This window comes from Pristis pectinata, chromosome 1 (genome assembly GCF_009764475.1).
Source record: "Pristis pectinata isolate sPriPec2 chromosome 1, sPriPec2.1.pri, whole genome shotgun sequence".
Classification (NCBI taxonomy): domain Eukaryota; kingdom Metazoa; phylum Chordata; class Chondrichthyes; order Rhinopristiformes; family Pristidae; genus Pristis; species Pristis pectinata.
The window spans coordinates 32,888,677-32,905,170 of NC_067405.1; the positions used below are offsets into that span (position 1 = coordinate 32,888,677).

At 38.2% G+C, this 16,494-nt stretch overlaps 1 protein-coding gene across 2 annotated transcripts in view; it reads left to right on the top strand.

Annotated features, from left to right (window-relative positions):
- Positions 1–16,494, top strand: part of LOC127569934 (extended synaptotagmin-3-like) — an 81,077-nt gene that overhangs the window by 19,237 nt on the left and 45,346 nt on the right. For both annotated transcript variants that reach the window (XM_052015025.1, XM_052015017.1), the window contains exons 3-4: positions 5,491–5,625; positions 9,860–9,936. In XM_052015025.1, the coding sequence (XP_051870985.1) occupies positions 5,491–5,625; positions 9,860–9,936 (212 nt within the window). The remainder of the gene's footprint in view (positions 1–5,490; positions 5,626–9,859; positions 9,937–16,494) is intronic.

Genomic DNA, 16,494 nt, shown 5'->3' on the forward strand with positions numbered 1-16,494 from the left:
TTTGCGATCATTATTTGTCTTCTCCATAATGTGAAAGCTGCAGTAAGATTTCGCTCCCAAATATTGTCCTTCAATTTCAGTTTATTCACTCAAGCAGTTCAGGAAAAATTCTTTCACATCAGGGCAGACTGTCTGTCTGTTTCCCTGAGATCGCTGCTCACTTTTTATTTCAGGGCTACACTCGGTGCAGAAGACCCACTGTGATAATAGAACAGTTTTGGTGGTCAGTGAGGTTCTGTCTGTTGTTAGCCATCAAACTGACTGTTTAAATTGCATGTTTCTGAAGGTATTTAAATTTTTTTTCGACAAAAACAACATTTTAAAAAAAAAATTTACTAAGATGAAGATGACTTTCTTCTACTTTAGCTTGGGCTGCCTCCATCACCTGAAAACCCACAATGTTGGAACCACAGACTACCTGCACCACCACCCCCTCCCCCAACCCCACAAATAGGATGGGTGATGCCTGATGGGGCAAAAGGTGGATTGTTTGAGGCGATCCACTTCTTCCACTACATGCACAGGACATCTTGTCCTCGCACTGCTCCCAAGTGGGTCATGAGTCAGTGATTCCCAGGAGTTGGTGGGAATACTGCATTTCTTCACAGGGGTTTTGAGCACACCTTTGACTCTCTCTTCCTCTGCTTGGTAATCACTTACCATGACAGCTCAAAATAGTGTTTGAGTGTCTGGTGTTAAGAATGCAAATGATATACCCTGTCCAACATAGCTGACTGAATGTAATGTAAAGGATTTAGCAGAGACAGTGTTGGTATTTTCCCATTGCCTTTTAGATGCCTGTTGTAAATAGTTTGGGTCTCAGAAGTATATAGGAAGGCAGAGACCACTGCTACCTGGTAGATCATTAGTTTTGTGCCAGGTCTGAAATCCTGGTGTTCAAATGCCCTTGTCATCAATTGGCCAAAGGTGCGATGGCACCCTTGAACACATTGATGAATTTCATCATCAACATCTGCTTTTGAGAGGTGGCTCCTGAGATATGGAGAGTTGGTCTCCCCATGAGCCTCTTTTTGGGAGGTCACTGTGGTACAACTGGGAAGGGGACCTTAAATGCGTATGAAGGGATCAGTATTTTCTTTTTCCTTAAGTTCCTCATTCACACCAAGGAACATCCTGCACTCATTTACTGCTCTGCACTGAGTCAGCAGTTTACCCGTCTCATCACACTCCAGCACCCTGCTCTGTTGTGTCACTAGTTCATTTCTGATCTAGATCCTTCCATATAAATTTCCTCATGGCCCATGTAGCTGGATGTTATATTTGAAAGCAACATTTGATTTTTTTTTCATGATTCTCTAGGGATTCATGTGACCTAGTATGATTATGCATAATTGGTAGATGGGCAAATGTCTACATTTCTTCATGGATTGGGAGTTTACTTTGATCTTTTTAGTGTGGCTCATGCCTATTTGAAGAAAATAGCAAACCAATAGAACGAGCGAAAATAGAACAAATTTATCCATCTTTAGTAGAAGATAGAAATCCCCAGCTTGTAGAAAACCCAATTCTTACATGAATTTTCAGTGAAATAGTAAATCTGTTTTGATTGTTTAAGTTGCGCTTTATTATGGACATGGGAATATTCCTATGAAGTTTAAAAATGACAACCTCATTTGCCACAGGTTAGTCTGAATTTAAAAGGAAATTTAGCAGAATGAAACATGTCATGACAGTGATAGAAATAGAATGGAAGATAATATTTAAAGTTCAAAGGCCAGCAGTTGTCAGTATTCAACTTTCACCTTTAAAGGGTAATTTCTGATTACAGTGCCAACTCATTTCCATTCACACAAAGGAAAACTTCAAAGTATCAGCGCAGCGATAGCAATGGGTAGAGTGGCAACTGCACTGCAGTGTCACAAACCTTCTCGTACTACAAGCAGATTACTACTCTTTCCTCCTGCCTACAAGCCTGAAGGTTTTGAAAGTCCTGTCAGATTTTTGATGTACTAATTTTCATACACCAATATATAAACAACAAATAAGCCTTGTCTTTTGTGAACTTCCAGTGATAGATATCCAGTTGTGTTACACCTTTCTTCCTTTTTGCTAAATGGATTCACGAAATTAAACTTAGAAGTTATAAGAAGTATTTTTAATGAGAAGGCTGCCAGCTTTCATTTGTTTTGCCAAATGATAAAGTAGCTGTGGGGAAAACTCATATTACACTGGTAAATGTGTATCATACATTAGCCAGAAATGTTGATGGTGTAACATTATTTTCACTTTTGTTGTGGTGCAGCATGATACCAACAGCTTGCAGGCCAGCTTGTGTCGCTTATTTGAAAATTTTGACTGCAAACTCTGTCGTCACCTTCTTTGCCCCTTTGACTTAATTCAATTTGGGGTGCTGTAGGGATTTTGGCCCACCTTGATCTGGGAGTTCTTACTGATCTTCACTTCCAGTGTGCTTACTGGGAAGGATGCAAGGTAAACAAAATAGTGATCTAAATCTTTGCATGCCACACAATAAAAGTACTCCCCATAACCTTTTTAAATTCCTTTTCAATTTGCAACATTGAAATGTGAGAACAGAAACTTTCACCCTGAAACTGTTGCTCGCAGTTTACTTTGTACCCAAGTGAACACATTAGGTCCAGCAACGATTTGTTCTGGGGGTCAAATCTGAAGCTTCAATGTGCAAAGACTTGTACAACACATTAATGTTGTTGATATATTGATGTTTGATGGGTAGGAGGATGGGGGGAAGAGAAATGTTGGAAATGAGAAAAGACTGCTTAAAATTTTGTGCAGTTCTGGTCACCATATTACAAAAAACATATGGAGGCTTTGGAGAGGGTACAGAAGAGACTCGCCAGGATGTTGCCCAGATTAGAGAGTATTAGCTATGAAGAGGGTTTGGATAAACTTGGATTGTTTTCTCTGGAGCATCAGAGACAGAGGGGTGACCTGATCGAAGAATATAAAATGATGAGGTATTGACTGGGTAGATGGTCAGTCTTTTTCCCAGGAGGAAAATGTCAAATACTAGAGGACATAGCTTTAAGGTGAGTGGGGGAAAGGTTAAAGGAGATTTACGAGGCAAGTTTTTTTTTTACGTAATGGTAGGTGCCTGGAATGTGCTGTCGGGGAGGGTATGGAAGCAGATATAAAAGCAACATTTAAGGGGCATTCAGACACACATGAGCAGGCAGGGAACATAGGGATATGGATGCACAGGTGATTATGCAGATGGTGAAATCTGGAGCAACACACAAAATGCTGGAGGAACTCAGCAGGTCAGGCAACATCTACAGAGGGAAATAAACAGTCGACATTTTGGGTCAAGACCCTTCATCAGGACTGGAAAGGAAGAGGGCAGAAGCCAGAATAAAAAGGTGGGGGGGGGGGGGGGGGGTGGTGGTGGAAGGGGAGAAGGAGCACTAGCTGGCAGGTGATAGGTGGGGGGGGGGGTGATGAAAGGGACTGATGCAAGAAGCTGGGAGGTGATAGGTGGAAGAGGCAAAGGGCTGAAGGAGGAAGAATTTGATAGGAGAGGACAGTAGACCATGGAATGAAGGGAAGGAGGTGGGGAATAGGTGGGAGGTAGTGGGTAGGTCATGAGGGTGGGGAAGGATAAAGAGATGAGGGAGCCACAGGAATGAGGAAAAACAAAGGGGGCAAAAAAAAAACAGGGGTGGGGTTACTGACGGTTAGATAAATTGATGTTAAGGCCATTTGGTGGGAGACTTCCACGGTGGAATATGAGGTTTTGTTCCTCCACCCTGCATCTGGCCTCAACATGGCAGTAGAGGAGGCCATGGGTAGACATGTCAGAATGGGGAGTGGAATTACAGTGGCCGGCCACCAGGAGATCCTGGCTGTTGCAGCGGATGGAACGGAGGTTTTCATCGAAGCGGTCACCCAATCTGCGTCGGGTCTCCAATGCAGAGGAGGCTGCACCGGATGCAAGAAATGACACCAGTGGGGAGGAGATGCAGGTGAAGGCTGCATTTGATGATGGTGGAAGGGAAACCCTGCTTACTGATAAAAGAGGACATCTCTGACGTCCTGGAATGGAAAGCCTCATCATGGGAAAAGATGCGGCAGAGGTAGAGGAACTGAGAGAAGGGGATAGCATCTTTCTCCAGGACATGAGAGAGGTCCTCTTTTTCTTCAGTAAGTGGGGTTTCCCTTCCACCACCACCAATGCAGCCCTCACCCATATCTCCATTTCCTGTTCATCTGCCCTCACCTCATCCCCCTTTCTCCCCCCCCCCCCCCCCCCACCCCCGACTTCCCATTCCCATACTGAAATGTCTATCCATAGCCACCTCCTACCACTTTTGAGGCCGGACGCAGGGTGGAGGAGCAACCCCTCATATTCCACCTTGGTAGTCTCCAACCTGACGGCATCAACATTGATTTCCCTAACTTATGTTAACCCCTCCCCTTTTTTTTTGCCCCCTTCAGTTTTTCCTCATTCCTGTGGCCCCCCTCGCACCTTTCTACTCCCCCACCCCCATGACCTGCCCACTACCTCCTTCCTATTCCTCACCTTCCCTTTTTTTATTCCATGGTCTGCTGTCCTCCAACAGGATTCCTCCTCTTTCAGCCCTTTGCCTCTTCCACCCATCACCTCTCAGCTTCTTACAACATTCCCTTTCATACCTGGACTCTCCTATCACTTGCCAGCTTGTGCTCTTTTTATTTTCTCCTCCCCCCCCCACCTTTTTATTCTGGCTCCTGCCCTCTTCCCCTCTTCCTTTCCAGTCCTGATGATGGGTCTTGACCCAAATCCATGAGCTGTTATTTCGCTCCATAGATGCTGTCTGACCTGCTGAGTTCCTCCAGCATTTTGTGTGTATTATGGCAGGGGGATATGGACCATGTGCAGGCTGACATGCAGTTTAAATTGGCATTATTGGCTCTTTTAAAACCACCCCGCCCCCCCCCCCCCCCCCCCCCCCCCCCCCCCCCCCAATTTCCAGATGAGTTCACAGCATCCCCTTCACCCAGCTGATCTCCTGGTCTCTGACACCTCTTGCATTTCCTCCAATAGCCCCAGCCACTTTCATCACAGATGAAGTCATCAACCTTTCTGTGTGTGTATGGTGCCTAATCTAATAGTATTTCTAGCATTTTCAACCTTTAACTACCTCTGCAATAGTATAACAGAATCACATGGTACATTTTACTGAAGTCATGCATGAACTTCAGTAGACATAAATGGAAAATGCTGGAGGCACTCAACAGAATGGGCAGCACCTGTGGAAATAAACAATGTTAATTTCTTGGTTTGAAGACCCATGTCAAAACAGTAGACGTGCAATGTAAGGTACCAATGTTCCTACTCATTCAGTTAAAAGGCAATACTACTTTACTGGTTAGTTTGGAAAGGTTCATTCAGAGTCTTGTTTTAATATTATAAGTCTACAATGGATTAAACCAGAATATTCAGATTTTCATATTATGTTGGCTTCATTTTCTGTACATGTGTGTTCTCTAACAATTTATTTTCTGAACTAGATTTTAAAACAAGCCTGGCCATATTTTGGGATGTATCTGGAAAGAACATTTAAAGACATCATTGAGCCTTTAATATGTGGATCAAATGTTTGCTTGAAAACATTCACCTTCTCAAAACTTAATTTTGGTGAAAAGGTAACAATATTTTTCTTTGCTTTTGATTTGGTTTGATGTGCTTGATCATAAAATGAAACTTCTCCAGAATTTTTCTGAGCAGCCAAATTTATAATAACATTGGCCAAGTCTGTAATATAATTTATCATCTAAAAGGCCTCCTTTTATTTCTAATTTTCCTTGTCTACTTCTAATTTATTAAAGTAACCCCTGTATTTTGTAATGTAAAAATGGCAAAAATATTAGAAATGAACACTAAAATGGTTTACATTAGGTTAATTTTATTGATTATTGCATACGATACAATTTTTCTGTATCCAATCTACCAAAACCTATTAGTGGATACTTACCCACATTTCCACCAGATTGGTTGTTTGAAAGGATAACCCTTTTATACAAGGTGCAAACTTTTTTGTAATGATTTATGCTTTCTAAATATTGAGTAGAAATATAGGCAGGTTACTTCAAAGGGGGAACTAAAAAAAAATCTGTCGTAGGGGTAATTTAGTTGATAAGTTGTTCCAATTCTTCTGGATCTTTACGCACTATGCACCGAAATACAATCCATGCATTTGAAGCTGTTCACCTCCTCCCAAAAGGCATACTGTGGTGAACCATTGAGTTAAGTGCACACAAAGTAACAAAAAGCTATATGCTTGGTGTGCTTGTCTCTGATTTGCCAGCTAGCAAAATTTTATTTGGATGCCATGCTGTATTTAATCACAATCTCTTTTCAGTTTTGCTTTTTTTTTGGTGACCCTTCACACTTTTTCTCAATGTTGAAGAAGTTTTAAATATTCGCACATTTTTGCCCAGATAAACCCTCTTTTTAACAAGTAATGGCACTTTAAATTCCACTAGCAACTCTAAGCACTGATGCTGATAATCTTGTTTCCCAGCCCGAATCCAATTCCCTTTGCTAGTCTAAGGGTTTCCCATGCCTGTATATCGGGGACCAAGCATGGGTAAATCCTACTAGATTGAGATGAAAGTTTGGCAAGCCCTGTAATTTCTTGATGTTCCCAGATCACTTTCTGTAGACCAGGATTTGTACTTTTTTTTTTACATATTTACGTCTCAAGTGATTTTCCTGTAATTTGCTTTTCTTAACAAAGAAATGCAGCAGGTCCCATAACATTGAGGCTTTCCCAAATTGTACGATAATATTGCCTGAACCTAGCATAAATTTTAAGATGTCCCTTCATTATTCTGTACACTTAATACACTTAATGTTGATATTCAGATCATCCTTGCGGAAAATGTCCCGGCAGGACTTTGTTACAATTGAGTAACTTTTCTGAACTCCAGATAAGAGCCTAGCCTATCTAACCTTTGCTTCAAGTCATTATGCCCATTCCAGGTATAGTCTAGTAAACCTTCTTCCACTTGTTTCAACACATGAACATCTTCCTTAAGTAAGGAGACCAATGCTGTACACAGTATTTCAGATGTTCTCTCACCAGTGCCCCGTATAACTGAAGAATAACTTTTCAACTGTGTTCATTTCCTCTGGCAATAAACAAAAATAAATATTTTGTTAGTTCTCCTAATTACTTGCCTTTTCTGAATATTGGCCTTTTGAAAATCATGTACTATGTCACCAAGGAGTCTCTGCATCTCAGAACTTTAATCTCTCATCATGTAGATGTGCATTTTTATTTTACCTGCCAAAATGGGCAATTTTACATTTTCCCACATTATACTTCATTTGCATTATCTTTACCCACTCATGTAACCTATCTAAATACCTTTTTTGTGGACTTCTGTTTCCTCTTAACAACTTTCTCCTTGCCTATCTTTGTGCCATCAACGTATTTGTCAACTGGACCTTCATCCAGGTCATTGAAATAAATTGTAGAAGGTTTCAGCATCTTTACCACTCCCTGAGGATACTAATCTATATCTTGCCAACCAGAAAAATACCGTTTATACCCTGTCCTCTGTATCCTGTTAGCCAGTCAGCTGCCTTTTCATGCCAAGACATTACTTCCTACATTGTGGAGTTATTCTACCCAATAACCTTTTTGATGTGGCATTTTATCAAATGCCTCCTGAAAATCTTAGTTTTACACAGCCATCAGTTTCCTTTTTAACCACAGCACATGTTACTACTTTAAAGAACTGCAATAATTGGTCAAACATGATTTGCCCTTTCACAAACTGACTTTGCTTGATTTCCTCAAATTGTTCATGTGCTATGCCTATAATAACATTTTAATAATAACTTCCTACACTTTACCAATGGCAGATGTTAAGCTAACTAGCCTTAGTTTTCTGCTTTCTGTTGGTCTCACCTTTTGAATATTAATAGGACTCTTTAATTGAAATATATGGATGTTGTAAGATTTCTCTTCATTCTGCCTGCTTTTTTTCCTCAATAGAGTAAAGGAATCCACTGAAAATATTGTGTGTGTGTGTGTGTGTGTTGGGTGAGCGTGGCTATTAGACTTTAATCATTTAATTTATTCTTTGATTCACTTGTACTTTTATGGTTTGTTCTTTTAATCCATGCCTTGAATGTTGCCACAATGTGACCTATCTGGCAATGGAGCTTGGTCGTCATTGACTCGGGCTGTGTTTACAATAAGCTTGGATACAATTTCATCTTGTCATTCTTTTAAATAGTCTTTTTATTGAGTCTTTAACTTGTATACAGTTGCCTCATTGAAGCTTCTTTAAGTGAGAACAGAACAGTTTGGCATATTGATGAACATATCATTTGAAGAACATTGAGTCCATTTTGATGATTACTTTTAAGACAGCATGTTCATTGTACTCAATTGAATTAGTACAGATTTGGTGAATGGCTTTGAAATAAAAAAGAAATTAGCATTGAAAATGCCATGTCCTTTCTAATGGTTACCATTTTGATGAACTTTTTAATAGTCTACCCGAGTACAAAACAAAAGCAACTCAATGGATTGTATAGCCTCATGCTTAAACTGTATTCCCCAGTGGTTTGAATTTATTTACTAAATTACAAACTTGGAAAATACTTATGGAGGGCTAGGTAATTGGTTGCCCCTGCCCTCAATACAATCTCCACAATGGTGCTGTTAATGCATTATCTGGTTATAATTCCCTTTTGGCTGTTAAGTTTTGGAATGTAATGATGTTCTGCTGTTATACATTTCTAGCTGCGATAATATATTGCCCAGTAGTTCCAAAGCGCATGTACCCAGCTGATGAGTGTTGCTCAGGATGGTTTAGTAGTGCTTGGATTTATAAGAGGTGGTAGAGAATTGGTGCCATGTTTTATTGATGTAGCGGTTGCTACCGCAGAATGAACACAAGACACTAGTTGTAGAGTTTCAGAACAGAACTGGGTTTTTTCCCGCCTTGCGCAGGCCTTTTAAGTGAGCCTGTTCCCGCCCACTCAAAACGGCAATGACATATACGCCACATCATCAAACCTTTCCCGCGCGCAGGTTCTCCCTGTCGCTTGAGGAAGACGAAGGCCCACCACCATCTTGAGCCTCACCGCTTCAACGACGCGTGACCCGACCGCCGAGCCGGTTCGCTTGCTCGGACGGTGAGTCGCTACAGTATGTACATTTGTGGAAACAAATACAGAACATATCAATTTTCTAAAGATATCAATCAGTGGCTCGCCAATCAGACCCTCTTAATTGTGTTCCAGTCAATGAACTAGAAGCTTTCTTCAGCATGTGAAAGATTCTGAAAAAAAGACTTGCTTTGAAATACAAAAGCAGACAAGGCAAAGATATCCCAACTCACGAGTGGGGAATAGAAGTTTTGTCTATCTTGCTTTTGTGTGTGTATTTTGGACTCCTGCAGTTCTGATAAAGGGTCATTGATCTGAAACGTTAACGCTGTTTTCCCCTTCTATGGATTGCTGCCTGACCTACTGAGTATTTCCAGCACTTCTCTTTCAGGAGCCACAATGTCCTTATCTCAGGCTTTCTCCCTTTTTTCTCTTCCCAAGCAGCCAGTTCCTCGACACTATGCCTGTCCAGCACTAGGGCAGAGGGAGACCAGAAAAGTTGAGCTCCATAACTCCACATAAGTATGACTAATTACTCTATGAAGCATTTTGTTTTGTTTTTACATAAATGTATCAAATTTAACTTTTCTGTGTGTTTTCCACCAAAAAAAATTAGAAGGACTTAAACATAGGATTACTTGTGCTTCCATTGAATTTGGGTGTAGATTGTTGTTTCAAGTTATTTTTAAAGAGATGTCTTATAACAATGAACTTTGGGGGAGAGTTGCTAATAAATCTTTCTATTTCCAGTCACCTAAAATCTCTGGTGTCAAAGTGTATACTGAGCAGGTGGACAGACGACAAGTGATCATTGATTTGCAAATTAGGTAATTCTATTTTATTGAAGGTTGCATTTAATTATTTGTTGCATTGCTTTTTTAGTAAAGATCTGTGTATATCAAATTACTTGCTTTACCCTTCACTGATCCTAATTATATGTCCAATATCATCTTTCTATTGTTCATGATAGAAAAAACTTGTGGCAACAATCACTATTGTTATTCTCTTGGTAAAATAGTGGAAGTTAGGAACTAAAGCAGCTGAAATGTTAACCCTATTGATTGATTATGAATTAGTGCTAAGTTAATTTATTGGTGAATAGTCTACAAGAATAACTCATTGGGGCCAAATGGTAAAATAAATTGAAAATGATCCAAATTAATATTATATGATGTACAAGTAGATCAGTTAAGACTTGGGTTTGATGTTAGCCATTTAAATAACTAGGTTCAAAGAAAATTTCACTCCCCAGTCAGCAATTTGCATTTTCCTTTTAACCTCATTCTTTTGCCTTTTGAACTTGATTTAAACTTGTTTATGACCTAATCTTTCAATTTTAGGAAAAATGACTCATTGCTAATGTAAAATATGGAATCTATCAAAATAATATTTGAATAAGCAAGTAGTCCTTAGATTTGGTGGAAGCAATTGGTGCTGATTCATCCAAATTCAAATTAAATGTTGTTCAAAACATAATGCTTAAGCATATAATCTGAGGCCAGATGCTTTTTGTGGACCTTGGTTCTATGCTTTCTTTCTCTGCAGTTATTTTCCCTGGTGTCCTATCTGGGTCTGTTGGCTAATTAACTAACTGCCATGGTTAGTCATAGCTGTTTTATGCTCATATCCTGTGACTATCAGGATGATAAACATAAAACCACAGACAGTGGACTTTCATCATCAAGCAATTTTCATGTTCCTAATACTCCACCAGTTTCTCTCCACAATAAGAAAAACATGCATTTTAATGCAGAGAAAAATCCTAAACTATTTCATAAGGAAACTGAAGGAGTTAAATAACAATTAGGCATCAATCTTAAAAGTTTAATCAAAAATGTATGGGTTTAAAACAGAAAGGCTGAGAAAAGTAATTCCAGCTTGAGGTCTGTAGATGACCAAAAGCATAGTTTATAATGGTGGGGAGAAAAAGCCAAAGCACACCATCCTGACTTGGGGAGAAAAAACCCTGTTCTTTCATCATCACTGGGTCTAAATCCTGGAACTCCTGTACAACAGCACCATGTAATTACTTTCATCAGAAGGACTGTAATCTCAAAGGCAATTTTAGGGATGTCCAGATCCTGGAGAAACAATTATTTTTTTTAAAAATCACATTTGTTTAGTTAGGCTCACTTGGTCCTTCTTCCTTTTTAATTATTTTGGCCACCTGTAGCACATCTTATCAACTTTTTGTAGAATTCAACAAAGATTTACAAAACAGTATCAAATAGTGCAGGCAAGATTTGATATGCAATTAAAAATCTTCCTATAGTGCTGCTACAGTGTTTTTAACACTTTCCAATTTGAATGTGTAACTTTTTTGATGGAATAGTCTGTAAACATAGTAATGATCTGCAAACCATAAAGTGAGTTAATGACTAATGTGCTTGTGTCTGGAATCCATCCAAAGCTGAATCTGCAATTATATGTGAAAGGTCTGACTTTTTGCAAGTAGCCATTTAACATAAACCAATATTAAATTATCTTTGAACAAAATTGAAAATATGGAAACAATTGTAATATTTCATTAGTGTTCTATGTAAAGTACTCATAACTTTTGGGATTGTTTGCTCCTGTTCTTGCATTTTAAAGTAAGATTCTGCAGACTTGGTCAACCTCTGTCTTGGATTACACATTAAATTGTTTCTTTTTACCATCTGCCTTATTTTGCTGACCTGTCTTTGTCTTCACAAAGTCATTCATAAAGCTTGGTTCCCTGATTTGTCACCAAATATTAATGATATACACCTTTGTTATCTAGTACAAATTAAAAATATAGCTCTAGATTTTTCTGATGAATAGGAAATGGATAGTGTTCACACTGAGCTTGGGAGAAAAAGCATGCCTGGAAACTTGCTGTGATGCTTCCTGATATTAGCCAGAGCCGAATGCTGTTTAGAGATGGTCTCCATCATTTCAATAAATCTGATACAATTGTCCGAGTGAACAGACACTCTGATTGCTGACAGACAGCAATGCAGGAAGGAAATAAATCCTAATTAATTTGCTCTCCACAAAATTAAAGACAGGAACATTGTTATAGATTATGGTGGAATGTGAAATACCAAAGAATTTATGTGGGAAAAGTTCATCATCTTAAAATCCATGGAATTTTCTTTCTTTCTTTTTCAATCTTCTTATTAGTTTTCAAATTAATACAGATTGATATATAGCATCAATATTTATACATGTAATACAAAGAGATCAGGATAACAATCATAGCATAGATAATCGTAAAGAACAATAAAATATTAAAAAAATCTGTAGATCCAACAATCTCTTAGTAAATGAATATAATTTCAAAGAAAGGAAAGAAAAAGATTTATTATATAAATTAAAAAAAAAACCAAATCAATAAGAAAAATTGTAAACAATATAAACTAAATTAAACAAAAAAAATTCAAAAAAAAGAAAAAAGCTGGGCTAGAATTTCTCAGTAGAAACAGAGCAATATTATGTCGTCAACTCCATTCCTCCAAGTTGGAAAGTTATTGAAAGGGGATCTACATCATGTGAAAATATTGAATAAATGGACTCCAAATATCTTCAGATTTAAGCGAAGGATCGACAGTACCACTCCTAATTTTTTCCAAGTTTAAACATGATATAGTTTGAGAAAACCATTGAAAAGTAGTAGGGGGTATTGGATCCTTCCATTTAAGCAAAATGGATCGTTTGGCCATTAATGTAACAAAAGCAGTCATACGGTTAGCAGAAGCAGATAAATGGCCAGACTCTATCCTTGGTAATCCAAAAATTGCAGTGATAGGGTGAGGTTGTAAATCAATCTTCAGTACATTTGAAATAATGTTAAAAATGTCTTTCCAATATTTTTCCAGAAGAGGACAGGACCAAAGAAGCCACATTCAATTTACATCTATCACATATAGGATTTATATGGTTATAAAAACGAGCTAAGTTATCTTTGGACATATGGGTCCTGTGGACTAACCTTAAACTGTATCAGCGAGTGTCTGGCACACATTGAAGATGTATAAAATCCATGGAATTTTGTTATGATTATTGAGCAAATTAGACTCCATATGTATAACATTTAGTTTTTCAGTGCTAAACAGATTAATCAGTATTTATGGCTTGGTACTTTTTTTTAAAGAACTGTTTTACCCCATTCATTTGGGAGCAATATTTTGTGTATTTTACAGTAAGAATGGTGTTTAAATGAATTTGAGGTTCATGTCAGTTCATTGATTTTTTTAATTTTTGGTTCCGTTACATTGTCAATGGCTCTAACAAATCCACACAATGCCAGACCAATGTGTGACAGAGCAAAAGTACACTGCTCTGAGGATCACTTTCAACTTAAAAATTAAAAAGCTAATATTTTTCCACACATTGGGCTCATTTTACCCTAATGTGTTTATATTTAAATGCAGAGGCTTTTTTGATGTAAAGTCAAACTATCATATGTTCATCTTACCAAAAAGGCATGATATTGCAGGGAAATTGTTCAAAACCAGAATAATTTTATAAGATCAAAAATTTACAAAAGTGGGATAGATTAAACTAGTTTGGAAAAGCTTTAAGATGTGCAATTAGCTTTTTTTTTTAAAAAAAACTTTTTTTTAAACACAACTTGTGATCATGGAGTATCAGTGTCCAACTGCATACTCCAGCATCCATGTGACTTGGAGCTCAAGTCTGGTTTTCAGTTGTTATATGTGTTTTGTGAATGAGCATAAATCAACCTCATAGAAAAGTGGACATTTTCTAAAACTTTTTTGGTTCTGGATTTTTCAACACCAGTGGAATTAGTCTCAGCCTGATTTAAATTTCTGAGATCTCCACTTTTAATATTTGAAAACCAAAAACCTGCAGTTGCTGGAAATCTGAAATTTAAAATGGACAAAGCTGGAAATACTCAAAACAGATTGCCTATATATACACATATAGGTGCTATGTTTCAGGTTGTTGACTTTGCAACTGATTTGTCCCTTTTTTTTGTACATAATATTGCTTGTACAACCACTTCCCTACTGCAGCCCATCTACTGTGGAAAATGTACCTGTTTATTATATTTAGACTGGCTATTCTGGTGGCCTTCTAACCAGCTTTCCAGCTTATAGTTTTTTATTTAGTTGCTTAAATATTTTTTTTAAAAGCTACTCATTTCCTAGGTAATTCAGTCCAAAAATTGATATAATCCCAAAAGCATCATATTATTGGAACAGGACATTTTGTTTCTGACTGGCTTTACACAGTGCAAAGTTTAGATATTACGCAATTGCATAAAAATACAGATCACTGGAGAAATTGCTGTGAGCCAGGCATTAGAATTAAAATGTAGGTGTAAAAAAATGGAAAGATACAAATGGTGAATTATAAATTACAGCTTATCAGTAGCACCAAATATTGGTGGAACCAGTTTGTTCACATTTCTCCACCTCTTGTGTGAATACATTAGAAGTTTCTGCAATAGCACTAAAAGTAGTTATTCCAGTATTGTGGTTCAAATACGGTGCATAATCCTTGCTGACTACATGCATAAAATCAATCTGAAGGATATAATTGTTCAGCTACCTACACATCTAAGTATTGCAGTGAATTTCCAGAAAGGATTCTTGCTTGGATGGTAATGAATTTGATGTTTGCTTTGTTATTAAACCTTAAAAACTCCCAACCTATTAACCAGATCTACCCAACCCTTAGTTCTGTGTGCAAGACTAGTTTAAAAGTCCTGAGGGCAAAAATAGGCCCCACCTCAACATTTAATCCAAGTGAGTAAGTAGGTGGAAAAATACACTGGAGGAAGGAAAACATTTAATTAAATTTAACATCTGGGACAATGTGAACAAAGAACATTACTGTTCTGTGAGCCTTTATATTCAGGGACATTACTTTTATTTCTCTATAAAACTAACCTAAAGACAACTAGAGCTTACTGTGCATTCCATCCATTGAGAGGCAAAATCTTCACTGTGTGTCAGTTTAAGAAAATATTCAGTAGAAGCATCAATAAAGTATGTGGATGTTTATGACTTCCCGAAAGCCTTGGTCTGTTTCAATTGATTGAGTCAATGGGCCATCCTTGTTAAATTTTGCCCTCTACACAAATTTCTCTCCATCTTGTGTCTCCTTTATGACTAACAAACCCAATCCCCCGTGCAGACTGGAGTCAAGTCCCAACTCTTGAGTCAATCTTTATTGCTGCAATGCTGCTACTTATCTCCCACTGGCGTGAACCTAATCTTAAGGCCAAATGGGAAACTGTCCAGCCTAAATACCAGAACCAGTCTCACCCCAGCTTCAGTCATCAAACTGCAATACACCAACAACACTTATGAATGCATTCTGAGGCAAATTGCCAAGTCATCATTCAAAACATTCACTGGAACACACAAGAAGATGGGCCTTGCATTTAAACAGAAAACAAAGACCCCTGCTCTATAACATTACCCTCTTCCAACAAAGGTCAATGAGAATACTGTGCAAAATGTGGACCATTTCTCATAGCCAGCCTCGTCAGGAGCCATGTTTCAGTGGTGGCAGATGTCAATGATAAAATTTGCCATCACTTTAAGTATGCCAACACAGCTTTTGGCTGTCGGATGAAAGAAAGGGATTTGAAGATCAAGACCTCAAAATTCATGGTCTATCAGACACAAATAATTTTCCTGTATGCTTCCCAGACTGGTTGCAGTGACCTTAAACTACTGGAGTGATATTGGCATTCTGCAAAATTCTCCAAATCTACTGACAGGATAAGCAAGCAATGTCAGAGTCCTTCCCCCAGGCCAATGTTCCCAGCACTGAGGCTTCAATTTACTCTGTTGAATCTGACAGGCAGACAACATTAATTGCATACCCAATAATCCTGAAACAGACACTCCACTTTGAGCTCTGCCACTGGAGGCAATTACCAGATGGACAGAGAAAAAGATGCAAACATGTTCTCAAAGTCTACTTGAAAAAATGTAACATCCCCCACAGACTTGAAGGATTTTTTGGTCCATGATCACTTAAAACTGAGGAAGATCATTTGGTGTGGCATTAGGAACCTTGATCCCATTGTTCAAAAGCACTGAGAAGCCGAGTGTAAATAGCAGATCAAATGCATTACTTTCCAAACTACTCACCCACCTATTCCATCAAGCACCTGCTAACCCATCTTTGGCAGAGTATGCGGAGTCCAGATTGGTGGTCTCGACTATCTCAGATCCCAAAGAAATGCACTGGAAACAAGTCATCCTTAATCCCAAGAGACTACGTAAGAAGAAATCCTGTTTATTAAAAACATATATATAATTTAAGTATTTTTTTTTGTTTTAATAACAGACATGAAGTGTGTATCCTTGCATGATTTAATTTCAAAGCCCGAGTCATTGCCACCAACTAATGAATAATAACAAAGAACAAATTCCCAAGCT